At 28.1% G+C, this 27,825-nt stretch overlaps 3 protein-coding genes across 15 annotated transcripts in view; 1 reads left to right on the forward strand and 2 right to left on the reverse strand.

Moving 5' to 3' along the window:
* Positions 1-21,122, forward strand: part of Liprin-gamma (liprin protein kazrin) — a 157,065-nt gene extending 135,943 nt beyond the window's left edge. For 6 of the 8 annotated variants that reach the window (XM_086914691.1, XM_086914695.1, XM_086914698.1 and 3 more), the window contains 7 exons: positions 1,557-1,773; positions 2,251-2,518; positions 3,338-3,685; positions 4,005-4,128; positions 4,275-4,419; positions 7,980-8,169; positions 15,161-21,122. In XM_086914691.1, the coding sequence (XP_086770817.1) occupies positions 1,557-1,773; positions 2,251-2,518; positions 3,338-3,685; positions 4,005-4,128; positions 4,275-4,419; positions 7,980-8,169; positions 15,161-15,394 (1,526 nt within the window). In that variant the 3' untranslated portion in view covers positions 15,395-21,122. Of the gene's footprint in view, positions 1-1,556; positions 1,774-2,250; positions 2,519-3,337; positions 3,686-4,004; positions 4,129-4,274; positions 4,420-7,979; positions 8,170-10,041; positions 10,246-15,160 lie in introns of all 8 variants that reach the window. The other 2 variants (XR_015294281.1, XM_086914699.1) reach the window with 2 other exon arrangements.
* LOC100872436 (uncharacterized) lies at positions 19,604-23,304 on the reverse strand. 6 transcript variants are annotated; one of them, XM_086914700.1, is made up of 5 exons: positions 23,006-23,304; positions 22,340-22,685; positions 21,986-22,025; positions 21,167-21,917; positions 19,604-21,073 (listed from the first exon to the last, which is right to left on the reverse strand). In XM_086914700.1, exons 3-5 carry the CDS (start codon positions 22,007-22,009, stop codon positions 19,881-19,883), a joined length of 1,968 nt encoding a protein of 655 aa, XP_086770826.1. In that variant the 5' UTR covers positions 22,010-22,025; positions 22,340-22,685; positions 23,006-23,304; the 3' UTR covers positions 19,604-19,880. The 6 variants fall into 6 exon arrangements, with proteins under 6 accessions (XP_086770826.1, XP_086770829.1, XP_031774982.2 ...); XM_086914703.1 differs by having other exon boundaries at positions 22,340-22,575; positions 23,006-23,297; XM_031919122.2 differs by having other exon boundaries at positions 22,340-22,447; positions 23,006-23,111.
* Positions 23,305-24,227: 923 nt separating this feature from the next.
* Positions 24,228-27,574, reverse strand: LOC100867786 (B-cell receptor-associated protein 31). The gene is made up of 3 exons (XM_031919061.2): positions 27,445-27,574; positions 26,122-26,408; positions 24,228-25,966 (listed from the first exon to the last, which is right to left on the reverse strand). The coding sequence occupies exons 2-3, from the start codon at positions 26,387-26,389 to the stop codon at positions 25,542-25,544; spliced, it is 693 nt and encodes a 230-aa protein (XP_031774921.2). The 5' UTR covers positions 26,390-26,408; positions 27,445-27,574; the 3' UTR covers positions 24,228-25,541.
* Positions 27,575-27,825: the final 251 nt, after the last annotated feature.

The raw sequence follows: 27,825 nt of genomic DNA on the forward strand, positions 1-27,825 counted from the left end.
GATTTGAATGTACGCTTCTTCCTTCGTCTGGAAACGATCGTTGCTTGAAATTCGTGATAGGGGGCAGGATCGAATAATGTACGAGATGGATTTAAATATTGACATTATAAAAATTTGATCAATATTTTACTATTATATATATATATATATAAAATTTAATGAAAAATTATATTATAAAAACTGTTATCGATCATTTAAAGGAAAATAATTTCCCTTAAAGAAAATTGCGAAATTCTTTAAGATAGTAATGTTCATGGTTGCTTTGAAAGCAATCGGTGGTCATTGATCGTAAGAGTTGCAATCTCTGCCGTTATTCGTTTATTTATCCATTCAATCCGGCAAACAATTAATATTAAAGGTCCATTTATGTCGTGGTTTCGCTCTAACAATCAGTTAATTGTGCGTTGTATGATGCGATGCATGCGCATGCACGTGTTGGAACAGTGAGAAATATTTCATAATATCCGGATGCGCTTACCGGCCAAGAATATTCATTGCAAAATCAAAATGCAACGCGTTATATTGCTAACGATATACATTTGTATTCTCCACTTGTATTTAATTCCGGAAAATTGCAGTCTCGCTTTCCGTTAATTCGATTACAAATTTATTTTCATTTCACTCCGTCTCCTGAAACTCCTCCTCTGAACTTTCATCGTAATCTCATCAGATCCTTCGTCCTGCCTCGACGAATATCTAAGCTCTGAAAACGGTCTGCCTCGATGATGAAGCGAAATACCAGCCAAATGCCAACGAAATTTTGATTCTCCTTTCGTGCAGAAATATTATGCAGCAACACAGCTGTGCGTGTTCTTTATGTTGCATCGAGTGTTGTGAAGCGCGTATGATGAAAGGAAAATTCGTCAAAGGAAAAGACAAGCTACAAGTATGCTTGTTAATTCTTATTGTCTCGGTCATTTTTGATCATTCGTTCATTTAGGCAACGAAAATCATTGAATCATATGACGTATCTTGTGTATTTTCATTTCACCAGGAGAAATTGAAGAGAATAAAAACGAAGAAAGGATATTTTTTTCTACATTCTGATAATATTCGAGGAATAGAGACGAAGTATAAAGGATTCAAATTAAAGATGTATTCAAAAAGATATTTTTTTGTCTTTATTCTTCGAGCACAATCAGAAAATATAATAAAAGTTTTTTTAAAAAAGTGGTATCTTAATATATAATTAAGTGATCCAAAGTAGAAACATGTATATTAAAATATCGATCGAGGTTTATTAATTAAATTATCAATTAAGCAATTTGCCTTAAACGAAGGGGGAACGAGAAGTATTTCACTCTATCTTTCTCAACTTCAATTACTCGTAATTTAATAAATGAACCTCTACCAACTTTTGCGTTTACTTTGGTCTTTAGACCCTTCACAAGTGTATGGATCCTCACAAATACATTAAAATTCTGCGCATTCGTGATACATTATCATGTCGAATTAAATAGGAAATTTTTAATACACGTAACGTTCGAACCATGTAGAAAAGAATTCATCAATTTGATCTAAAAATTCACATCTGTCGTTGATTTTGTATTTTTTAGCAGCGACAACGCCGAAGGATTGCAGCCCGACGTTGTCACCTCTGAACGCTTTCTCGAGGTCTATGGACAATTCCTCGTTATCGCGATCGGTGGAACAATTGTCAAGCCCGTTGGAATCAGAACCGAGAAGAAACAAGCAAAACACACCTGTCGCGGCACCTGCCGCCCATTCACGCTCCTCTGCTACTCGTGGAGGCACTTGGGGCTCTATTTCGAGGTGAGGGCACCGCATTTATATAATAACCCATCGATTCGACAGGATTAACATCTTGCCAATCGTCATGTATTTGGATCATCTTTGAATTTACATAAATTAACTCGAAGGAAATGGCGATTTTGTCTGTTTAATATTGTTTTATTAAATACAACGAAGGCTACGAATTTTCTTTTTACTTTTGAAATTATTTTATAAAAGATTTTATCCAATTAATATCGTTATAAAATCGGTTGACGCGATTTACAATCTTTCTTAAATTCTATCTATCAAAATATATATATGGAAGACATTTCGTACTTCTCCTTTCTCAACTCTCCAATAGACTAGTTATAAGACTCATTCTAAACGCTCATTCTTTACAATTTCTCTTCGATTCGATTAGAACGAATGAAATATCGAGTTTCGAGTCTTAGTGCTTTCACAGAAGTGTGTAGCATCTTCTTAGCTCAAGGACAGTTTCTTCGTCTCGATTTTCAGAGTGTTCGCCCGTACGCGGCATCGAAAGGCAGCGAACAACTCGAGCGGCGGAAGCGGAAGTAACGAGGGCTCTGACGGCTTCGACCCCTACAGATCATGGTCACCGCTCACGGAGGAGGGCTACGCGGAGAAGCTCCGTTTGCTAAGAGAAGCCGCATCCGTGCCCATGGAACGATGGAGGGCACCGACTGTGTTGGCGTGGTTGGAGGTTGCCCTTGGTATGCCACAGTATGGTCCACGATGCGCTGAAAACGTTAAATCCGGGAAGGTGAGAATGAAAAATTGAACGCAATTCTGTATATTGAATGAGACGTTTCTTTCGTCTCTTGTGTTCTGGAAGATATAAATAAGATACTGTTGCTCCAAGAATAACATGTCTGTATAATTGAAAATCGATAAAACTTTGGAGTTTATTATAAGATTGGTATATTTAGAACTTGTAAAACAATTAAATTTTAATAATATCAGAGTTTGTAATAGATATTGTTGAATTATTTAATTTGAATTAATTTTGAATCGAATATCCAATGTTGGAGAACTTGTGGTCTTTTTAATGATTCTTCAATGAATTAAACAATAGATTGTTTAGGATTTTTATCCAAATATTTATCTCTCATATCATATCTTTTATACATTTTAAACAAACAGAATATAAACAACTATATCAGATATTTCTTTTCTCTAATCGAATTTTTCTCTTTTATCAAAATATATATAAAAAATAAAGTAAAATGAAATAGTGATTTAAATGTATCGAATTTTGAGACAGGATTTTTGAATCAATATGATTGAAGTTTTGTATTCATTTTTAGATAAATAATTTGTCAAAAAATCATTGTATTGATAAATAAAAATACATAATTTGTAATAATATATATATATATATCTTGCATAAAAATCCACAATCTAATAATAAAAATGTCATTTAAACTTTTCACAAAACTCTAACTTAACTTTACCTGAAAAACTAACATAAAACCAATTAAATAAAATCATTAAAAATTAATTATAATATTGATAATTTCCTATATATAACCCTTTAGAATAAACTAAATTCTACGTTATTCGATTATAATACTTTTTCCAGGTTTTACTGGAGCTGAGTGACGCAGAATTAGAAGCCGGGCTCGGAGTGACACATCCCCTTCACAGGAAGAAACTTCGTTTAGCCATCGAAGAGCATCGACATCCGAGCCTCGTTCGATACCCGTGCATTGCTCAATTGGGTCACACTTGGGTCAGCTCGGAATGGTTGCCTGACCTTGGACTCGCTCAATATTCCGAAAGTTTCGCGACTAACATGGTGGACGCACGGATGCTCGATCATCTGAGTAAAAAGGAACTTGAGAAGTTGCTCGGGGTGACCAGGAAATTTCATCAGGCCAGTATCGTGCACGGAATTCATCTGTTGCGAATGTTGAACTACGATCGTCAGGTGAGAACACATATATTTAATGTTATATTAAGTTGAATCAAGTACAAGTTACATTTTAAAAGCTATATATTTTCTTTTTCTTCTTTAATTCTATAGAAAATAACTAATTTTTATTTTGTGAAAAGTAAATTGCAAAATAATAATATTGATGTTAATTTTTTAAGAAATGTACTATATAGTTACAAATCTTTTATATTATAAATTGATTTAGAATTATTAATTCAAGATTATTTATTCGAAATTAATTCAGCGTTAGGAGTGTGTTCTGTTTAAACGGATAATATAATGAGAAACGCTTCGATTCGTATTTTATTAATAGGCACTCGCAGTCAGAAGACACCAGTGCGAACAAGTGGATACGGATCCTCTAGTTTGGACGAACCAAAGGTTCATTCGGTGGGCGAGGAACATCGATCTGACCGAATATGCAGAGAATTTAAAAGGTAGTAGCCTTCTACTAACTAATCCTTACAAATATCACAAGAATAGAATATAAAATCGTCGATTTCTCAAAAAAGTTTCATCTTTATTATATGTTAAGCAATAAAGAAATTTTGGTTAAAAACATGTTTAATCTGTTTTAATACAGATTCAGGTGTGCATGGTGCCCTGGTCGTGCTAGAACCATCCTTCACCGGCGATACGATGGCCACAGCTCTGGGTATACCGCCAGCTAAACAGATGATCAGACGACACCTCACCGCCGAGTTGGAAGCCCTCGTCGTTCCAGCAAGGTACTCAGTCTACTATCATCCAGAGGCCACATTGGACAACGCTCACTAATCGACATAAACGTCGTTCCTCGTTCGGCAAAACGAGATCGACGTCGATAAACACGATTCATCCTTCGTCTTCGTGCTCACATTTCAATTAATTCTTTCTTTTCCTCGACAGGTTGCTATCCAACTCACGCTAACAAATATTTCACTGTGTCGTTAATCACATTAAACGAATCAAAATAAACCGGACGACTTTGACAGTGGAACAATAATTAATTTAATTCAATTTAGGGAAACGTGTAAAATTGTAGAAATTCTCGAGAGATGCTGCGACCCTCCCTCTTTCAGAATCGAGCAGACATCTAACTTTTGACAATCTAATATCGCAGCATGCCAGTACATTTTAGAGAGGAAGTCGCTTCGTAGCGATAAGTGCATCGATTAAATCGAAATTTCGCTTGGTAAAGAATAGGATAGAGAATCTCGTGGATCATTTTCTACCGCGATTTAACGGAAAAATAAGATACTTTAGGAATTGTCGCTGAAATATTGTCAATTATCTATACGAAATAGTTAGTTAGTTAGTTTATACGCATAGAGACGATCAAAACGCGAGTACCTACGTAACGTTATTTCTCTAATCTTCGCAAATTTTACAATGGATAATTAAAGAGTGAGGAAACGAAGAACATTGAAATAATCGCTCGAATAATAACATTTATGTGTTTTGCAAAGTAACGATTTAGCTTTAAAGAAAACTGTTGTTATTATACATATACGACTCGATAGGCCTCACATTTTCAGGGTTTCTACCGATTTGATATTTAAATTCGTTGATGTTCACGTTCGAAAGGATATTATTGATAGTTTAATCGATATAAATGATACTTCCTATCTTCGAGGATTGTACATAGTAACGGGCGAGCTTAAAAAAAAAAAAAAAAAGTAATTTGCATTAATATCATTAGGGTTGATATTAAGAATTTCATGCTTCCAGTCGAAGCATTTTTTTTAAATAAAATTATCGAGATTATTGTAAATAATCAAGTGTTTTAAGGATCACAGTAACGCAGCGGTGTGCACAAGATAAAGTAAGATTAAATCACGATTACCCCTTATAAAACTCAATATTCAGTTTCTTCAAAAAAGATACTTTACTTTATATACAGAGATATATTTTAAAAATTGGGGTCATCGAGCATTTTATCGATCCTTCGAATACAATGTTTCCAATGCTGAGACACGATATAATAAAAAAGAAAAAAAAGAAAAGAAAACTCGAGTTGCTTGCTCCAATTTTTAGAATCATTCTGCACAGGTTAGAATAAGATATGGTAACTGTTCATTTCGACAGACTTGACGTTATACATACATATCATAAAGATGTTAGGAGTAGGAGACGAGCACTGACATGACGATGCTGAAAACACAGTTGAGTTTAAAAGATAAAAGAGAAAGAAAAAGAGCTAATAAAATAAAGAGGTAAATGTGCATTGCCTGTCCAAGCAATCTCGACCGCTTTGGCGAAACAGCCCGTATAAAATGAACGGTCGGGATCGCTTAACCGGGACCGGTGCCTAGTATGTAAGTACTCATCCGTAATACACACGCCATACTTGGATATATCGGGAATACACACACGTATATACAGTACAGTACAATCTCGACATAATGTACATATACAAACATATGCAATATACTCGATGGAATTCTTCTTATTGAATATAACATTGTACTCGGCACCGCAGCGATTCGCTGGGTCTGCAGTCCACTCGATCGCGGATCCATCGGTAATGTCTCTCATAGCTGAGCCGTAGCCCACAGCTGCTGCCTGCACTGCACTGCGCTATGTACAGCACACGTTTAATATTAGTAATCCTGGTGTAATTCATGGCGAAGCTATTCTTAAGACTAATTCTTAGGGATTAAAGATTGAGCTTTCTTAAATTGGACTTTCTTGTTCTTCTTCCAATCTCTGTGTGTCCGATCTCTGTCAATTACTTGGAATTCGATTAGATAATATTAATAGTGAAAAGATTTCAGAGCGTGTATGAATATATTTAACGGGTAGAGATAAATTGGATAATCCAGTTTCTTTTCAAGTTGAGATTAAAAAGGGGATGGGGAGAGATTAAAGTGTAAGGCTTGAAGGGGCGATAGAATTGTCACGGATTACACCAGTATGCATTATGGCTCCTTTCATCTTTTTCTAATTTGATATTTACATTTTTTTGACTGTTCGGTGTTTTATTCCAATCGACTGACCAGCAACGCTCGATGCGCCTCGGTCGATCCCTCGTGAACGGCCCTGCGTATCCAGTAAACATATGATACATTCTTATATATCGATGGTGCACAAAATGCTTGTGTATGTATATTTATGTTGTAACTAGATATTCATTATGATACATATCTCGTTCTCTATTGTCGAGCACTTGCAGCGAGCCACTGTTCAATTGCCAAGTACCATCCACGTTGATCACGTTGATATATTTTGTGTGCCAAGACACAGAGTTTCAAAGTAACTTTATCTGCATCCAAACGTATCCTTTTACGTATTTATCCCTCGCACTGTTCCTTAGTAAAATTTTTCACTTTAAAAAGGATTTATTATTATTGGATAGCAAACTTTAAACTCAATCTCGCAATTTCCTTCTGAATTTCCATCAAGTTCCGCCCTTTTCACAATCAGAGAAATACGAAATTTCTCCAAATGTTCTTCACATCTGCTAAAAACTTTTGTATACAACAGTCCCATACTTTTTTTTAGAATATTTTTATTATACATCTATCTATTATTCTCAAATTTATACAATAGAAATTTTTATTTTTAAAATTTTATAACTTGTTCTTGCCGAATATTAACACGTTTCACGTTTAAAAAAGGAAGAATTTTAAAATCACACTATATTTTGAATATTTTATATATTTCATATTCACACAGATTTTTATACAATTTTTATACATTCAAACTTTTGTAAAATGCATTTACGGATCATACAGATTATCTGGATGAAGTAGATACAAAATTTGAAAAGTAATTTCAAAGATCTATCTCTAATTTTCTATCCCTTCATCTGATACAAAATTATACTTATAACTCGAATAAGCTTTTTGCAATATCAATTTTTGCGTTTGTTTCAATCTCTCCTTAAATTTTCTATCTTACCAAACATCCTACATAAAAGCTATATAAGCAAATATGCAAAGTTACTTTATTGAAAATTACCTCTTACTTCGTTGCTAATAAAACGTAACTCAGTGGAACGTGTTAAACGGATCACAATCGCAAATTTCACTTCTTCCTTCATAGCTTCACACTCCTTTGTGCTCAGAGAAACAAGAAATGGAAAAAAAGATAAGGGGAAAGTTGAAGGTTAAGCAAAGCAATGTAGATAGAAAAGAAAGAGAATAAAGGATAAAATTGAAACATGGGAGAGAGGTTCGCTGCAAAACGTGCCGAACGAACGTGTGTGTGTCCGCGGTGTCGCCAAGGTGTGTGGATATAAGCGGTCAGGATGCGTGTGCGTACGCGCAGAAAGGCGTGCATGAACGCGTGGTGTGCGTGTGCGTAGAAGTCAGCTGGAGGTGGTCCCGAGGAACAGCACCGGAGGTGGCCGTCCTATGAGCACAGTGAGCGCGGGTGGTAGCCTCGGTCGTGGAAGCAGGGCGCTGCATCTCCAGCATCATCAGAGCTCCCTGTCCGCCCTACACATGACGGCCAATCACTCGGGCACGGTCGATAGACGCAGATCCAGCCTCAGGGTAACGTACCGTATAGATTCAAAGACACCTGGTCCATTCACCACTGCACCGGGGACTCGGTGGTATTTTTATTATCGTTTATTTTCCTCCTTGTTATTCTTCCTCATGCAGGACACGATTCCTTCTCTGCAGATCGCTCGTTTTTTCCCTTGGTTTTTAATTCGTCTTTTCCTTTATTTATTTCTCGTTTTCTTTCTAATATTGCGATTAGAAAAGTAGTAGATACGTTGTGAATTATTGATCGATTTAAATTTTTAAATCGAAACAAATTTCTTCGCTAATCATTGATCGTTTAGATTCTTTCTTCTTCTTTTTTTTTTTCATAATTTTTATTTTGCTTGATTTTAATTTAAATATAGATTCGCTGATAACAGTAGTAAGAAAACACGAAATATCTTTTCGTTTCGTTCGTAGATTATGTTTAAAACCGATTACATTATTAGAATTATTATTTTGGCAAAATTTTGTTTCATGTTGATAACTCAATTCGTTCTTGAGTTATTTAATTTTTAAAGAATCGTTGTGAAATGTAATGAACGGCGGCGATAACCTACATTTCTTCCTAGAAATACGTGCAACTAGTAGTAATAGTAAAAGAAAACGCTGACTCAACTGTTTGCATTTAACCGCTATATGCTCGCGGAGCTTGGGATAGGTCAGCGCCGTGTATAAGAGCGAGAAATCCGATCGCGCGAGTAAGACAGCGATAACGAATTGCCAAAAAATACTATTCGCTTTGAACGATGATATCTCGGAAACGAAAAGTCGTATCGAGATGAAACAAAGAATATTTTAATGAGAAAGATTTTCAGTCTTGATAAATGCATTTATTTAAAAATAATATTATTCCTGATGATATTTCCAAGTGTTATTAATGTTATAAAAATTTTATATGATATTGAATAATATTAATTAGAGAATATTCATACTTTGATATTACAAAAAAAGTAAATTCGATCAAAAGCGATCTGCTTTGAAAGGCATCGTAATCATCATCATCATCATCATCATCATTATTATTGTTATTATTATTATTATTATCATTATCATTATTATTATTATTATCATTATTATTATCATCATCATCATCATCATCATCATTACAGTCATAGATGACTTTCGACAATGTTCGATTATATTAATGAAATCGTTACGTATAATAAAATATTTTGAAAAAGTAGTGAAACAAATTACAAATTTTGAGAGCCATCATTGACAAATATTGCATAGCCAAGTAATGATCATTTTTACAGCAGTTGTTCGATCGATCAATCATGTGTTTATTATTCAAAACATTAATATTTTTCTTTTCCATCATTCACAACAAGTCGAGCCACTGCTGATTAAGAATTTTCATACACGTTTCTAAATTATCATTCATCGTTAATTTCTTCTCATCGTTTCGTTTGTGTATATATATATATATATATGTATAGTATATACATATATCGATTTCTTTATTCGTTTGATTTTCTCATTGGCACGATTGCATGGCATCGCTTAGTTAAGGACGCTCGCGCAGTATTTTCCACCAGATAAAAAAAAGAAAAAAAAAAAAGTTCCCTTTCTTGATATCACCTCGAATAATAACTTTAATCCTTATCGAAAGTAGCGTACACTTTGTAGATATAGACGCAAGAGAATATATATATATACGTATATATATATATATATATCTGGAATAGCTATACCAACAAAGCTGGCCAAGAACATCACTATTTTATTAACGGCTAAATATCACGCAAGCATCAAGCTTTATTCATTATTGGCTATAATCAAAAACATCACGAAGCTCGTCGTTACGAAACACGAAGAGATCCAGTGAGAAAATGGGGGAAATAAAAAAGGAAAATATGTATATTAAATTTCTAGTCGTTCTTCCACGTGAACCAAGGATTAACGATTTCGAAATGAAGGATGCAGAAAATAGAGACTATTCTATAGCTACAAGTGTGACCGATTCTTAAACGCGATAAGGGTTAAAAAGCTGTGAGCTATGTGCTTAACCTAACGTTAATCATTGTCCCTGCATCCTGTGGATCGTCGCAGACCTGCAGTCTTCTTTACTTGAAAAAGGTTCGGTATATATGTATATATTCATTATATACGTATATGTGTATCTAGATCTGTATCAATTCATCGTTCCTTTCGCCACGCGTGTACATCAATATATCGTCATATAGGGGCCCCTAATGATGAGTTTTGACCTGATTCAGGTTGCGTTTCCCTTCGAAGTTTCCTCTGCCCGAGTTATAAGAAATTACGTTTTCAATCCTTTTTCCTTTTTTATTATTATTATTTATTATTTTTTCTTACAATTGAATTTTCAAGTTTGAAATTATGAAATGAAATTAATATGCGCGAGGAAGCTTCGAGAGAACAGTTGTGAAGGAATGAATAAAGGAAACGATGATTGCTACTGTGCGGGTTATGTATTTAAATATACATTCATAAATAGAATTTCAACGTATATTAATTTTTGAAAATTCAAAAATATCCTGATCGTTTCGAATAAATACTTTTCACGGGAGCAATTCATCGCGATCTTTTATTGAAAGCATAGTAGATATTCATGCACATGTCTTAGAGCATTCTTCAAAACGGGGGGACATCCTTCGCGCCCTCTCGGATGTCCCCTCGTAAATTTCAAATGTCTGGATTTTAGCGAAGTGTCTGAAAAAATGTTCGATTAATTCATTCAAGTGTGTTTTAATGTTCGTTTCGATGTTATAATTAATTGGACACTCGGCTGAGATGCAGACGATTCTCATGGATCTCGACCTCGATCGTACGGACTTCGAAAATACGAGTCGAAATGAGTGTACACGACGTTTACAACAATTTGACGTGATGGTCGTAATCCCATATCACACTTCCACAAGAGAATTGTCACTGGATAAACGAATTTTCAATTCTCATTTCATTTCATTGCGTGAAATATCTTCTCATCCATTAAAGTACGATTTAACTTAATCTAAATTAATCGATATTTAAGATAATTATTATTTTAATTTTGTTTAATAATATCTATAGTGATATAAATCACTCGAATTGATTCTATTCTATTTTCTAAGAAAAAAATTTAACGCTTTATTCAATTTAATTTCTTAATCGTTTAAGAATTAAATAATTAGAAAGCTGAATGGAGTTGATATAATGCATGTTTCATATTCACAGGATATTCGGATAAAATCAGTAAATTTTACCAGTATATTCAAGAGATCATTTTGAGTAAAAAATATATTATCATGGTTTAATTCATTTTCAAGATATTCTGGAATATTTTACACTGATTGATGACGATCCATACAAAAAAATTTAAAGAAGTGTACAAAAAGAAAAAATCTTAAATTTTACGTGTCTAATGTATACTATAACATCAATATAAAACATAAAAATAAATAAATATAATTAAAAATTAAACAGCTTGAATATATTTGATTATTTATAATTTATATCACTTCCATATTTCTCATAGAAAGAAGAATTAATTCATGATATGTGTAGTATTCGTGAGATAATTTTTTTAGAATGTCAATTCTCAGAAAACTCAAAACAAACAAATAAAAATTCCAATTGAGGCTTATTAATTAAGTTATAAGTTTACGAAGTTTATATTAGAAGCGAGATGGATCAAGTTTCCCATGAATATATTAACACCTTGTATAACATATATTGTTCAGAATGATCTCTAAAAAATATGTTATTATTTTTGCTTTTCCGAAAAACAATAAATATTTTCGTAACATTTTTCTTGCGGGGATGTGATATACGAAAAGATCGAGTGAAAATTCGTGGAAAATTTTCGTCGTCAGTCCGACGAGCCTGAGAGATAAACCTCGTTTCTTTTTTCGATTTCGATATAATTTGGAATTGTTCTTCAAAAAAAAAATCAAAGAAAAAAGAAAAGAAAAAGACTGAGATTCAGGGTACGAGCGTAATCGTATCGCCTGCATTTGTAGGAATTACGCAAACAGTCGACCCTTGTAATTATCTATCTTTTAATTATCTATCTTTGTAAAACTTGTAAACCATCGTTGACGATTCTCCTCGAATACGAATGCAGCGAATTAATATATTATAGCACGTCATCGTGGAAATTCGCAAAAGATGAGCTTAATCTAGTCAAATTTAATGAGCTATACGAACTATTGAATATATTTTTATCGTAATTCATCGAATCTTATAGAAATGCAATTTTTTTTTTTTTTTTAATTTCAATCTCTCATTTTCTTTTTTTTTTTTTTGGAAAATTGATCGATCAAAAATAATAATTCAATCTATATTTCAATTCGATCGCGAATGATCCATAAGATCAAATCAATTGATTTTTAAATATTTTATTTTAATTATCATATTCTATGATAATTATTTTTATGATAAAAACCATATAATAATAATTTATGGTATAATTTAACATTATTTTTTTTAGTTTATTTACGACTCAACAATCTCAATTAAAAATAATTCATCAATTAGTATAATTTTGTATAAAAGTAAAGATAGAATTGAGGCGAAAATTTGAATTCAATTTTTTTTTCTTCCATTTTTATTTAAATAATTATCATTTATAATTTTAATTTTTAATTAGAATGTTCGATGAACTACGATACGAAAGTGTCGCCGATTTTTAATTATCAATTAACAATTACGTGATAAATTTTCTTTTAAAAGGCTGATGCATCGCCGCCACATTGTATACTCTGTACATACAAAAGCAACGATTATCGATTATCACATTCTCCTTTTTCATGTATGTTAACCTGAGAGTGTCCTGTTTTTAAGAGTTGATTATTGTAGTGAATAAGAAAGGGGTAAAGAGAGAGAGAGAGAGAGAGAGAGAGAGAGAGAGAGAGAGAGAGAGAGAGAGAGAACAGGATATAAAAGGCAAAAACGTACGAACGCTCGAATTTTTAGCAATTTAAAGATAACCGATTATAACAATGACGAGCTATTGTGTAAATATAAATTGATGATTTCAATGTGGAATTCACGATGTGGGTTCTTAATCCGCCTTGTTTCGTCCTTTACTAGTTGTCGTGGAAGAGCTCACAGGTATGCCTGTCATAATCTACTTGCGTATATGACTGATACATTTGATTCTTTTCTTGCAATCTTTCCCTTTATGAATTATTTCATAGTAGTTGTGATTATCGATTTTAAATTGTGTCCTTTTTTTTTTTTTTTTAGAATTTTTTATATAAATATAATCACATCAAAATTGGCTAATCAGAATTTAATAAATATGATATAAATTATTGAAATTTTATTATCAATAATAAAATTATTTTATTATTAATAATAAGTAGAAAGATTTTTGTTAAATTAATTTAGTCGATTGTATAAGGAATAATTTTATAAAGTTCCATGGAATAAAAAAATGTACAATGTATTTTTGTATGAATATAAACATTTTTGATTATTATGTATTACTATAATAAAAAGTATTTATTTCTATATCTTATTTTTAAATGAATGGAAGACACGCATAATGTTATTTAATTTTATGTATTGAAATATTTTCTAAAATAAGTATATTATATGATTTTGCTTCTTTTCTTTCTTAATGATTTTAATTTCTTAGTAATCAAAAAAGTAATTTTTAAGTTCTTTTTTTTTTTATTAATTTCTTCATTATAGTTTCCAAAATAAATTTGTACATAACATATAAAGAAACTTCCAAAAAATATATCCATCTATTTAATTACTATTATAAAATCAATAAGATAGATAGAAAATTTTTGCACAATAATTACATTAGCCAATTTTTGATTAATTCTTCTTTTTCATTACATGCAAGATACTTTAATTTCCATTGCTTGTTTTCTTTTCTCTCCCTTTTTGGAAAATTGTAATCATTTCTTTAGTTCTCTTAATCTTTCTCTAGTTATCCTTTTTTCAATGAATGAATGACCGATTGTCGAAATGAATTTTTTAGTGTGATGAATTATTATTAGCCTTTCAATCTTGCAAGATCGTGACCTATGTTATTCGATAAATTAGTCGAGCAATTTAAAAAAAAAAAAAATTAGAATAATAAAAAGTAGAAACTTTTTTGTTTACTTTGTCGTTGCACATGCATCCTTAGCTTCTGATCGCACTCAATCATCCCTCATTGTCCCCTTTACCTTTTTCCAACGAAACTGTTTCGAAACTTACATAAGTAACAGGAATTCTCGAACCTCTTTTGAAAAAAAACAAAGGGAACGAACGTTATGAAAAAAAATTTAGTTTCGAAACATTTCGAAACTGCAGACTCAACCAATTCAGCTACAAACAATCATTTTTCCATACATATTCTCAAATTTCACAGATCCAGCATCTTGAACACCTCAATAGCTCGTTTGCTCGTAGCATCGTCCCCTCGAGGAAGTCGAGATCCACTGATCTTTCGAAATATAGTAGGCCTCTATACCAGCACAGTTGAAAAATTTCTGTAGTATCCTAGACATAATTGAACAATAATATATATATATATATTTAATAGAATAATCGAAAGGAAAAATTTTGAAGAAATAATGATTTCCATTTATAAATGAAATTTTCTAAACATTTCAATGTATTTATCATCGTAAGAAAAATTTAATCCTCTATTCTCTTTTAATCTAAAAAATATTAAAATCTTTCCATTCGTATTTTATCACGATATCATTATTACATCAAATGATGTATCTTTTAAATTGAATTAAATTTGATCATTTCTTAGAAACGAATAAAGTTTCTGTTAAATGGTCGTTCGTAAAATTGGAATACATGGAATGGAAATCATTATATATTAAAAAAATGTTCAATATTATCCAGGAATTACAGTAAATTTTTCTTCGATAGCCCCACAAAAATGTCTCAAATGGAAAAAATATTTCTCCCCTCTCCCCTCCAAATATATATTTCAATATGAGACCTACCGTATTTCCCATGTTAAAAATGGAGGCCACCATGTTGAAAAATTCCACTCATGTTCAACTAACTAATTCAATTCAATCCTCAACAGGGATCGTTGAGCAGAGCGTTTGGTCTACGACCGAGGAGCGAAAAGGCCTCGCCATCGTCTTCGTCGGACACCGGAAGCCTCGCCAGCCAGTACATGAGCAGCGCCAGGAGCAACTCACCGCCACCCCCGCAACTGCCACCCAGACCCATCACAGGCAACAAGAGACACCGTAGGGTGAAGAGCATAGGCGACATCGACTATATAACGAGCGCTGCGGTGAGCACCCCCGTTTGACAGGAGGGTAGGCCCCAACATTCGGGGCCTTACAGAAGCCTGAGCGAGCGGGGATACTCCTCATCGTATTCTTCCTCCCAGTATGGCTCGTATTCAGGCTACAGCAACGTTCTACACGGCGACCAGTACCAATATCAACAGGCTACTGCTGGTAACTATTATCAGTTGAAGGGCGGCTATTACTCGCCGCAAAGCACCGGGCCGCCGTTTCCTGGTGTTCAAAGATACGGAAGCTTGGCCGAGGAAGCCTGGTCGTGCACCACGAAAGACGATTCCGGCAATCCAAAGCCGAGGACTTATCTAGCTTAGCTGGCTTCGAGAATGTACACGGTGGCGTGTTATTATATACGATGACGATTCGTGACGAATCGATTCGATCTCGCGTTTTTTTCCAACGGCGGATTATTTATTATATCGTGTATTCTTCGTTGGTGAGAAATCGGGTGTTACTCGAGCTGTGATTTAGCTTGGAACTGGGATCGCTGGATGATTGATGATGAACCTTAACTCTTTCACCAATGAAATCGATGGTTTATGATTTGAATCGATGTACATTTTCGAGATGATTTTTCGAGATGATTTGTCTTGTTATTGTGTTATTATATTTGTAATTTGACTCGTGCTTGACTTTGTATGATACATTTATTATTTATAATGTACTTTAATATTAAATTATATATCATCTGAGAGGATGATCGCAACAATCCTTTTAAATCATTCGAAATCTTTAATTCAATTAAAAGAGAATTTCATATTTTTTATTATAAAACAAATTCCAAATACATAATGTTTATAGTATATATAACCTATTTAAAAGATCATAAAGCATATTGTTAATCCTATATTATCATCCTTATTTCGTACAAATAATTTATATTCTGTTATAGAATATAAGTAGATGTAAAAACACAAATTATATTTTTGTTAATAATAATAAAATTAACATAAATAATAATTCAAATTATCGATTATATTGTATTACAGATTAACATTATTAAAATAATTTCGATAAAGGTGAAAGGGTTAATTAATTTTAATAGTATCATATCGTGGCATCGAAAAATAATACGATCAAAATAATTGTGTAACAATCGGCAAACTTGAATGAAAGAACCTGTTGTGCCTATATGGGGACATAAGAATAATAATCATCTATTTCGAACGTTCGAAAGTATGATTAGTCGAAAAGAAACTCGATCTATCGTATGAAAGAGACTTTAACAAAAAACCTCGACTCGGGTCGTTTATTAAGTATTAAAACTCTCGAAGGATTTGAAACATTGTCACGAAGAGACATCTAATTTCCATCTAATTTCGATTAATTTTAATATCACGAATTATCCTATAAATTAATTAAATGCACTCCAAAATATGTATATCTAAAACCAGTTTTATAGTATTTAATCCATTAAACGAGTTAATTCGTCATCTCATTTACGAATATGTTGATATAATATAATGATATGAATATCTTGGTATAAATTATTAATTAATAATAAATTTATTTACTTGGGAATTCCCGATTTTTAATATATTGTTTTACATTTTTATTGCGTGTATAAGCACTAAAAGTATTAGATTGATGCATATTAAATGTTTAAAGTTTTAATTTAATAATAGATTAATGTTCATTGAGTTTCATTTTATAGTCAATTGTCATAAATAAATATTTAAAGAAAAAAATTTGTTCATTTGAGAGAAAAAGAATTCTCATTTAAAAAAGAAAAAATAAACAAAATTTCAAAATTAAACAAAATTTAAAAGTTGAAAAAGTTATTATGAATAATCAGAATATTTGAATTAAATATTTGAATATTTGATTGATTTTTTGTTTTATTTTATAGACAGAAAAAAAGTTACAATTTGTTGAATTTTAAAAAAAAAAATTCTCATAAATATATCAAATAATAAAATTATTCATTGAGAAAAATGAAAAAAATTACTTTGTTTAAATATAATGTTTATTTGAGAATATATTTACAATATATTTACAATATTTTATTATATTTTTATTGTAATAGTATATTTTAATTATATTTTTACTCTTTGCTTTATCTTCTATTCTATTTTTTTTAAACACATATTTTAACGAAGTTTTATACGACCAATTAGAAAAAAGAATTATACTTTGTACATCAATTGTGCGATTTTTCGAGTTCGAATTTTATTCCTCATTCCATTTCAAAATTTTCATTTGTATAATAATATAATCAATAGCCGCGTTCGTGCACATAATATCAATCATCTTTTCACATAATATTAGAAAGTTATTTAATCAGCATTGAATTCTGGAATTAATTATAAGACTGTTGTTCGAATTTGGAAGCTCTCGATCTTTTGAAATAAAAGCTCAAAGGATTAAAAAAAAATTCATCAAGTAATTAAGATACTCTGTACATCCTAATTGATATATTATTCCTATAAAAATGTTGATAATTAATATTATCAATATTAATAATAATTATTCTAATTAATATTAATATAAATAATATACATATTAAATATAATATATAAATATTATTTAATATTGATAATATTGATAGTAACAATATTTAATGATTCGATTGCAAGTAAAATCTACTTACCCCTATTTACTAAAATTGCAAAAATCAAAGAAATAGAAGCATGCAGGGGCTTCCATCAAATTTATTACATTCGAACACGTTCAATACAGATTCAATGAACACACGTATATATATATATATATATATATATATATATACATTCCAATCGCTGTTTCTCAGGAGAAATCACAAAGCAGAATAGGTAAAAACCTATTTTATTTATCGACGAAAAAATTTAGAATAGTTAGCTAAAAATAAATCGATGACCAAGCTGCAGTCAGTTTTAATGTAAAAAAAAAAGACAAAAAAAAAAAGAAAAAAAAGGAAAAAAAAGAAAAAGAAATAAGAAAAGAAAATAATCGAAATATGATATACACATATACATTTCTGCATTTTTGCGAATACAAATCGTGCATAATCTTATTCAAGAAACCTATTTTTTTTTGCACTCTCGTTTCCGTGATACTTGTACATAATATATAACGAAACGAAATAGTGCAGATATATGCGAGAGAAAGAGATAAAATATTTTTTTCTTTTATCTCTTCCAACGCACATAGGTAAATGATGTTTGCGAATAAACGATAGATAAGCGAATTAAGTAATATTATTTACAGAAGTGTATAACACCAGAGTTCGAATGGTGATCATCGTTTAAAAAATACGTGTTATGATGTAATTAATTATATAATTGTTAAAAACAAAAAAAAAAAAAGAAAAAGCGTGCATGTGCCGATTATAATCAACGATGTATTTATATACGCCGTGTGTATACGGTATTAATTATTATAAAACAATTATAATAATTAATATCAACGTCAAATATTTTGACTCATGTTTAAAGAAAATTGCCGGAATCGAATCGCACGTCAAGATTTATTCTTAATTACGCTTGTGTAACGAAACGATATATTTTGTAGATAAAAAAAAATTTCAATAATTAATATTTATTCGTAGAATTTTTTATATTATATATTTATATTCGGTTATAAATTATACGATTAGATTAAATTTTTCTCGATCCGAAAATTCGTTTAATCCGTGGATCAGTATTATCGTCATTTAGTGATCGATAAATGACGAATTAATACTTTAAAGGTGTAATTTATTCGTTTGTCTGTTATATACCTAAGTAATTTATTTGAATAAATTAATTTAGGTTATAACGTCACATATCTCGTCAATACATAATTAAATAAGATTCGATGGGCAACGATGTTTCATGAATTTATTCGCGGGACAGTACACGTTCTTCAAATGTTATATATGTGATGAAAATTTGATAATTCGTAAAATGTCATAAATTTCTTCGACTAATTTTATTACGAATTTTTTAAGTTCAGAAGGCCAAGAATGCAGTCCTATTCATTCGACGATGATTTTTAATATTACGTGATACAAGCTGTATTCGAGTATTTTGTCAGTTTTTAATTTATTATTAACTTGCACTTATACGATATTACGATACGATCCATATTTTTTAAATTGATAACAATTGTAACATTTGCTTTATGAATATCTCTTAAATGATAATGTGACCAATGATCAGATGAATCAATTGTAAATGTGCTCAGTATCGTCTGTATATATTTGTGTGAGTTGTATTTAAATATTTGGGAGAAATGAAATAAACGAATGCCTTCACTTCTGTGCAAAAAATAAAATTTTTTTTTTTTATTTATTTTCAGATCATCATATGAATCGTATAAAAATTAAAAATAAAATAAATAAATCATTTTATTTAAATACAATAATTTGTTTCATAAATATCATATTCCAAATATCATAGTGCATATTTTGTACATTTATGTATTTTTTTTACATGTAATATGTATTCTATAGATTTTTATATATTTAAATTTTGTATAGATGCATATATATATGCATATATCTGCATCTAATTATCACTTAACATGACTATTTTAATTATTAATTTCGGGTTTTGTGGTTGATATATACGCATAAAAAGCTGAAAATAATTCATTGGCTATTACCTCAATACATTCATATAAAAACATAACAATTCTTGCTAATTCATTAAATATTTTGTTCTTAGAAGTAGTATTGGTGTTTATACCATATTCTTTTAAATTTCCTTTACAATATGTCCATAAGAAATAAACAGCATCACATAAGAATTGCCGGGGATCATTGCAATGTTCTACTATAGTTACAGCAATTTTGAAACACTTAGTTAATACATCAACCGGGTTATCCATGTATTTTATTTCTTGTAATATTTCGTTAAAATAATTAACATCGGGAATTATTTCATCTGAATATTGTTTTTCTACATAAAAATTTTTTAACAATTGTTTTATTAGAATTTTTAAATTAATCATTATATAATTTCTTTCCTTAGATACTATCGATGAATGTGGATCTATTAAATTAAATGCGACTGCACCAATCGTCAATAAGTGAGTCGTAAACTGAATAGGATGTATAAATATTTTATTATTTATAACAATATTGCCATTCTGATATTTTATTGAAAATTTATTGTTCCAATTCATTTTACTTAAACTATTTAAGAAATCTTCTTTGTTAGCAAATTCTTTTATCTTATATATAATACTTTCAGATTTATTTTGCATGTCTTTAGTACTGTATGCATTTATTTTATTAAATTCCTGTTTTAAACGATTAACTCGTAAAACATTTTTGAGTCTTTCAAGAATAGTACCTTTAGATGATATTATGAGTTCACTAGCTAATTTGGTTTTTATTAAAACATTACTAAAGAATAAAATTTGTGAAGTAAAGATAGCTATATCCAAAAAATCAACATTTTTTTCCATCTGATATTTTTCAATTAAACGATATCCCTGGTAAATTATACCAGCACCATTCACAGTTAAATTGCTCAATATCACAGAATTATAAGCTACTTTAGCTGCAGCACTTATAGTACAGCCTCTTGAAAGAGCTTTTGAGATAAGCATACTTCCACTATTTGCTCCTAATGTTAAAGCTGTACTACTTACTTCAAACCAAGCAGAGAATGCATTTTTATTTATAGGATTGATGGATTGTTTATGTGTAGCAAGATCTATTAATTTTTGTGAATTTCTAGCAATAATCCATGTTCCACAAATTCCACCATGAATTATACCTAGCAATCAAAATATCAATCAAATAAAAATATATGAATATAAAAAGTATATGATAAATTATTTTATTTATTCATAAATAAAATAACTCGTACCTGCAGTAAGAATAGTTGGTCCAATAGGTGTTAAAAAGCTAGCAGCACTAAGTCCGATACTAGTAACTATGGACATTGCATTTACAGCAACATCAACGCCCTTAAGAACTTTATTTTTAAAAGTACAAGCAGGAGAATCTAATATTTCAATCCATACACTTGAAAAATATTCTGTTACTTTATAATTTGGATTACATTGATATAAACCATTTTTTGGTAAAATCATAGTACACGGAGGTAATGTATTGTTTGATATGTAATCTTTCCAAGTTTTATAAATTCTGCCCTCATTATCAATATACCATGTACCATATTGTAATGTTTTTAATTTAAATATTGGTAAAACACATATGTTATTATTCTCTTTACTTGATATATTATCTTTTTCATTAGATTTCTGTGAAACTTTTGTTTGTAAAAATATTATATTAAATATAATTCCAATATATATAGAACTATTATTGTTGTCTTTTCCATATTTTATTATCTTCTCATATATTGTATTTATAACTTTGCACATTGTTTTGTCATATATTATTTTTTTAAATATATAATCTGATTGATTATTATCATTTGTACTTATAGAAATATTTGAAATGTCAGTGTCTATATCTATTTTAGGAAGACCAAATAAAGCATATCCAATTTTATGTCTTATAAGTTCATAATTTTCAAAATCATATTGAAACCAATCAGGAAGAAGTTCATAATAATTTTGATGATATTCTTTAGCAAATTTTATTGCTTCTATCTAATAAAATGAAAATATAATTTTGACAATATAATAATAAATTAATAACAAGAAATATGCAAATTTACCTTTTCATCATTTGAAGTAGCCATATTTATTTTAAAAAATCTAAACAGAATAAATTTTTATATAAACTAATTTAAATAATATCTCTTATAAATAAATAATCTCTAATTATAATATATTAAAGAAAATATATAATTATGTAAATATAAATTATCATTAAAAATAATATTTTTTATATCATAATTATAGTTAATAATAAGTACAATTATATTTATGAGCAACAAATATATACCAATGTCAATGACTATTGTTTAAACATATAAATAATAATAAAATATCACTTTCAAATTAAAATCAATTTTTAGATATATATAATATACATTTAAATATATATTTTTTCATGTGAAAATACTTACTTTTAGTTATATTTTAAATTCCATTAGAGCTCATGAAAAAGGATAAATCTCCTTTTTAATGATTTTTATAGTGATTAATAGGATATATATTAATATTATATTATATATCTGCATAATTGCATTTTACAAATATTTCATTACATGAAAACTTATTGCAAATATTTTTTTTTTTTTAGTTATTAAATGTAATAAAACCATAAAAATAAGTAATAGAATCTCATTTTCATTTACAAATACTATCAAATATAAGAAATGAAATTTTTATTAGCTAACATGTTTTTAAAAATCGAGTATTTTTTATTCAAAAAATTTGGTTACAACATAGCATCAAATTAATACCCAATATCTACAAATTAACGTCAAATTTCATTATAAATTCAAATATACCTATACCTCGTTATACGGCCACTCTTTATATAGTATTTCGCTAGAACTCCCTTTTTTAATTATGGCATTTTTTCGATTTACGCTCCATAATTTCGTTATATGGCCAAAAAAATATTTTATGAATTAAAAACTATATTATTTTATAAAAAATTTGAACAAATCCAATTGAATTTGTACGAGTTATATGGCTTTTCGCTTAACTTTTCCGGAACGTATTTAGATCGTAAAGCGAGGTATGGGTATATATCTCTGTACCAAAATAAATAATAAATCTTATACCAATTTTTGACACCAAATTTACACCAAATCTTGATGTCATAACCTGCCATCCTCTTGGACAAAACAAAACAAATCTTGTAGTCATAAATTATATATTCATAAAATGCTCTTTCGACGATTTAAAAATAATCATATTTAAATTAATCTTAAAATATTTTTAAGATTAAATAGAATATACAATATTATTATTTACAATTATTTATTTTTTCTATAATATTAAACATGATAATTAAAATGACTAATCTCTTAACTTATAATATCATGTGAGAAACATAATACGATGTACGATCAGGCCAAACCCTAAACAAACCTAGACAACCCTAGACAACCTATGTGAGAGACATGATACGACGATCGGGCTACGCGCGACTAATTTTCTTGGCATTTGGATATAGATATAGATATATTTTTTTAAAAAATATTAAAAAAATACTTTTAAAAATGTCAAAAAAAAATATTAAACGTTGTTGATGATAGTGAAAATTTTGCTAACATCGCAAAAAGTGATTTTATAAATATTTTAAATAGTGACAGTGATTTAACAATAACAAAATTTAAATTTAAATTTAAATATTAATCGAAATAATGAATCGCATATTACTTTATATTAGTAATTTTAAAATAAATACATACATGTAATATTAAAATAATTAAATATAGTATATATAATTATAGTAAATTATAACTATAATAATAGTAAATTAAAGCATATTTTATATGATTCTAGATGTGTTCACAATAGCTTAATGCCAAAATAAGACATATCATATTTTATTTTTTTTTTTTAAATATTGTTGCTTGATCAATCACTTTATGATTTTCCGCTATTTTAAGTCTTTCGCACATCGTGTTTTCTCTAAAAAAAAAACTTGTCTCTATGTTATTCAAAAATAGAGCCAATCGAATAGTATTTGATCCGTAATAAATGACATTTTCAAAAGAATTGTTTATTTTGCATCTATGGTTTTATTTATAGAATCACATCGCTCAAAATATAACATATACTTCTTTACAACTTGTTCAATTTATTTCATATTTTTTATTATATATATAATATATAATATATATATAATATCTATAATATACATATATAATATAAAATAATATAAAATATTCAATTTCAATATAATCAATGAATTATTAAGCGGTGAATTTAAAAAAGTTCTTAAGCAATATAGTTTTTGGGATTTTGGGATAGAAACACAAAATATTCATACAAGAATTCAATTAGTTTTATATATTTTTATATATTTTAAATATATAAAATCAAAAAAATTTAATATTATATAAAATATGAAATATAATAAATATGCATATGAAATAAGACTGCATATAATTTAAATATAATAACATAAAAACAACAATAGATGTACAAAAATATTATATATTATATATTAGAGCATAAAAATAAGCAAAGTTATTAAAAACACTAATTATATTTTTTACAAACAGTTATTATATTAAACAAATTTTTTTTTGTTTCATGAATTTTTTTTCTTATTTTATATATTGTTAATTATACTTTTAACTTTACGTAATAATGCCATTATTTAATTTTTGATAATGTATTTCTAAAATAGTTTTTTTTATGTTTTAAAAGAAAAATTATTCTGCTAATAAGTTCAAAAAAAATAATTTTTATATTTGAAAATATTAAGGATTTCTCTTTGCACACAGCTTTGTATAATTCTATAACAACATATTTTTTTCAAAAAATAATAAAAACTACATTAATTCATAATTAGCACGCATAATAATCTGTCATGATTATCAATTTTAAGCTACTAAATCCACCGCTAACCAAATTTTATATAATAGAATTTTCTTTTGTATCTGGCAAATTTAAAACATGAAATATTCTAAAATTGTTGATATTATATATAGACACATATATTTTTAATTGTTATTTATAATAATTATAATAGTTTTTCAATTAGTGATCTTTTCAAATTCAAACTCTTGATGGTCATCAGCTCCGATATCTGCTAAAATCATCACTAACAAAAAATTTTATATAAAAACTGAATAAATAATTAACAAAAAGAAAAATAAAATAAAATATCGTTTAATCCCTTTCGACAAACTTTTTAAAAATAAATATTCTTTTCTATATACTAATTATAAAAAAATAAATTTTAAATAGTTATAATATTCTTATATTATAAGTCTTCGACTTATAATTCATGAAAGAAATTAACAATAATTATATATTATAACTTATATTGTATACTAAATATTGTATCAATATACAAGTGTATATTTAATACATATAAATTAGTACAATATTTTATATAAACAATATATATATTATAAATAATATATAATAAATTTTGAACTATTAGAATCAAAATAATATGCTTTAAAATTATTTTAATTTTTTAAAACTATTTCGGTTAGAATTTTCCATATATATATAATAGTTTAGAACAATTATTTTCCCCTACAATAAAAGTTATCACCTCAAAATATAATAATAAAATTTAAAATTGAAAAATATAACTAAAATTAAAAATAAAAAAATAATAAAATAAAATATTTAATCACTTTTCTTATCACCATTTGATTGAAGACGATTATTATATTCATCATTTAATCGATCATATTCTTTAGCAAGTGATTCAGCTTGAGATTTCAAAGCTTCTTTATCTTTCTTTTCTTTTATAAGCTGATCTTCCAATTCTCTATTTTTTGTTTGTAAGTTTTTAATTTGATTTTTCCATTCTACTATCTCTTCATTGTGAACTTCATTTAAGTCATTCTGTGTACTTTCTGTTTTTTGTGACAATAATTGCTTTGCTGTGGTAGTTGCAGATTGTGCTTGTCGTATAGCTGCTTCATTTTGTGCTAATAAAGTAGCTTGTGTAGAAATTAAAATCACAAGCCTTTGTATAACAAGACATAAAAACAATGCAAAACCAGATATATAAAAATTCCGTTCTGCTCTGAATAATCTCATGTTACCTAAAATATAAAATAATATGACAACATTATAATTAAATTAAATTTTTAAAATAGATAAAATATATATAATATATGTATATAATTTATGTAATATTATAATAATATGTAATAATGTACTAATATAATGTAATAATATAATAAAAATATAAATATACCTTGCATTTCAGCATCTAAATGATGTTCTTTATGTTCATCAATTATAGAATATTTTCGTATTTCTCTAATGGCATCTAATAAAAACAAAACTAATATTGCAATTAAAATTAAAAAATAAATTGATGCTTGATTACTTAATCTTTTTAAAAATTTAGATTTAAAAAACTTTTGCCATCTTGGTGCAGAAATTATTGGCAAAACCAATAATAATACTACTGCAATTTCAATATAAAGAAATGCAGCAACTAAAGTCCATTGCAAACTCATTGTTTTAATTTAAACACATCTAAAAAATTCCAAGAAAAAATTATTATAAATACGAAAAAAGATTATAAATTACAAAAATAAATACAAATATTTATAATAAATAAAACTTAAACTAATTTAGTAAATATTAAATTAAATATTCATTTTCTATATTTTTTAATTTGAATAAATATTATTGAGTAATTTCATTAAAATTTATTTATAAAAAAATTTAGTAATTTTATATTTTCTTTAATATTTTAATATTAAATAAATTAAATCATTAAATTTGAATAAAAATTTAATGATCAAATTTATAGCATAATGCAATGTTAAAATTTTTTTATGTAACAATGAAATTTTTTAATAAAAGTTCTACTGACTTTAATGAAATATTTTTTTAAAATATAATCTCTATTTTATTATTCTGATAAAATATTAATTATTCAACTATTTATTATTTAACTTTTATTATAACTATTTAACTTTAATCAATTTTTTATTTTAAATAATTATAATAAAAATTATTTTCAAACTCTTAGTATAAATATTAATAAAACTTGAAAGGATAAACATTATCTATTAAAATTATTTTGAATATCTTTAAATATATATATATTAGAAATGATATTTATAATCAAAACTATTTTACATTCAAAATCTAACCTAACCTATATTTTAACTATATATATAAATATTTTAACTAAATATCTGTGAAAAAAATATTGATTTATCATCAGAATAGCCAATATTATAAATTTATTTGAATTATATATTTTATCTAATCTTTTAATTTATTAAAAATTATATAATACATTTATATTTAATTATTTATATTTTAAAAAAATAAAATGAATTTTTATTAATTTATAATATTTCATGAAAATATTTCAAGTTAAAATATTACCTAAGTAATACATTGATAATTTTAATATTTGTAATACATTTAGTCTTAAAGTACTAAACTGATAAAAATTGCAATGATATAGTAAATTTAACAATAATTATTGTATTATATTTTGAGTAATTTTAAAAATTATATTATTTTAGTAAAAATAATATTAAAAGATACATACCGGCAATTAATTCAAATATTATTCTAAAATTCTGAATAAAATAACGTAATTAAAACTAATGTAAGACAGACGTCAGACTTGGAATGTATGTTTCTATCACCGGCTCTTTCATATGTGATCTAAACTGTACATAAGATATAAATGATTGGATTATCTGGACTCTAATATATATATGTGTGTGTGTGTGTGTGTGTGTGTGTGTGTGTATGTACATATAATTAAATATAATAAAATTGCTTTGTCATTATAATGGACGTAAGTAGTAAATATTTAATATACTAGTAACTATACTAATTACTAGTATATGTAGGGCAAAAGTGATAAACTTCTCTATAGATTTGTTTTAGCAAATTCTTTTATCAGTATTATGCTTTAGAAAAT

The sequence above is a fragment of the Apis florea genome, unplaced genomic scaffold (genome assembly GCF_048593485.1).
Source record: "Apis florea isolate Af1SG1 unplaced genomic scaffold, ASM4859348v1 contig_3696_pilon, whole genome shotgun sequence".
Taxonomy (NCBI): Eukaryota; Metazoa; Arthropoda; class Insecta; order Hymenoptera; family Apidae; genus Apis; species Apis florea.

Bases quoted from the DNA above. Each gene is read 5' to 3' on its own strand.
- LOC100872436 (XM_086914700.1), bottom strand. From the start codon at position 22,009: ATGGCTACTTCAAATGATGAAAAG. The intron at 21,918-21,985 runs GTAAATTTGCAT...TCATTTTATTAG, and splicing joins CTACTTCAAATGATGAAAAG to ATAGAAGCAATAAAATTTGC. The intron at 21,074-21,166 runs GTACGAGTTATT...TTTGATTGCTAG, and splicing joins ACCAACTATTCTTACTGCAG to GTATAATTCATGGTGGAATT.
- LOC100867786 (XM_031919061.2), bottom strand. From the start codon at position 26,389: ATGAGTTTGCAATGGACTTTAGTTGCTGCATTTCTTTATATTGAAATT. The intron at 25,967-26,121 runs GTATATTTATAT...TTTATATTTTAG, and splicing joins TTTAGATGCTGAAATGCAAG to GTAACATGAGATTATTCAGA.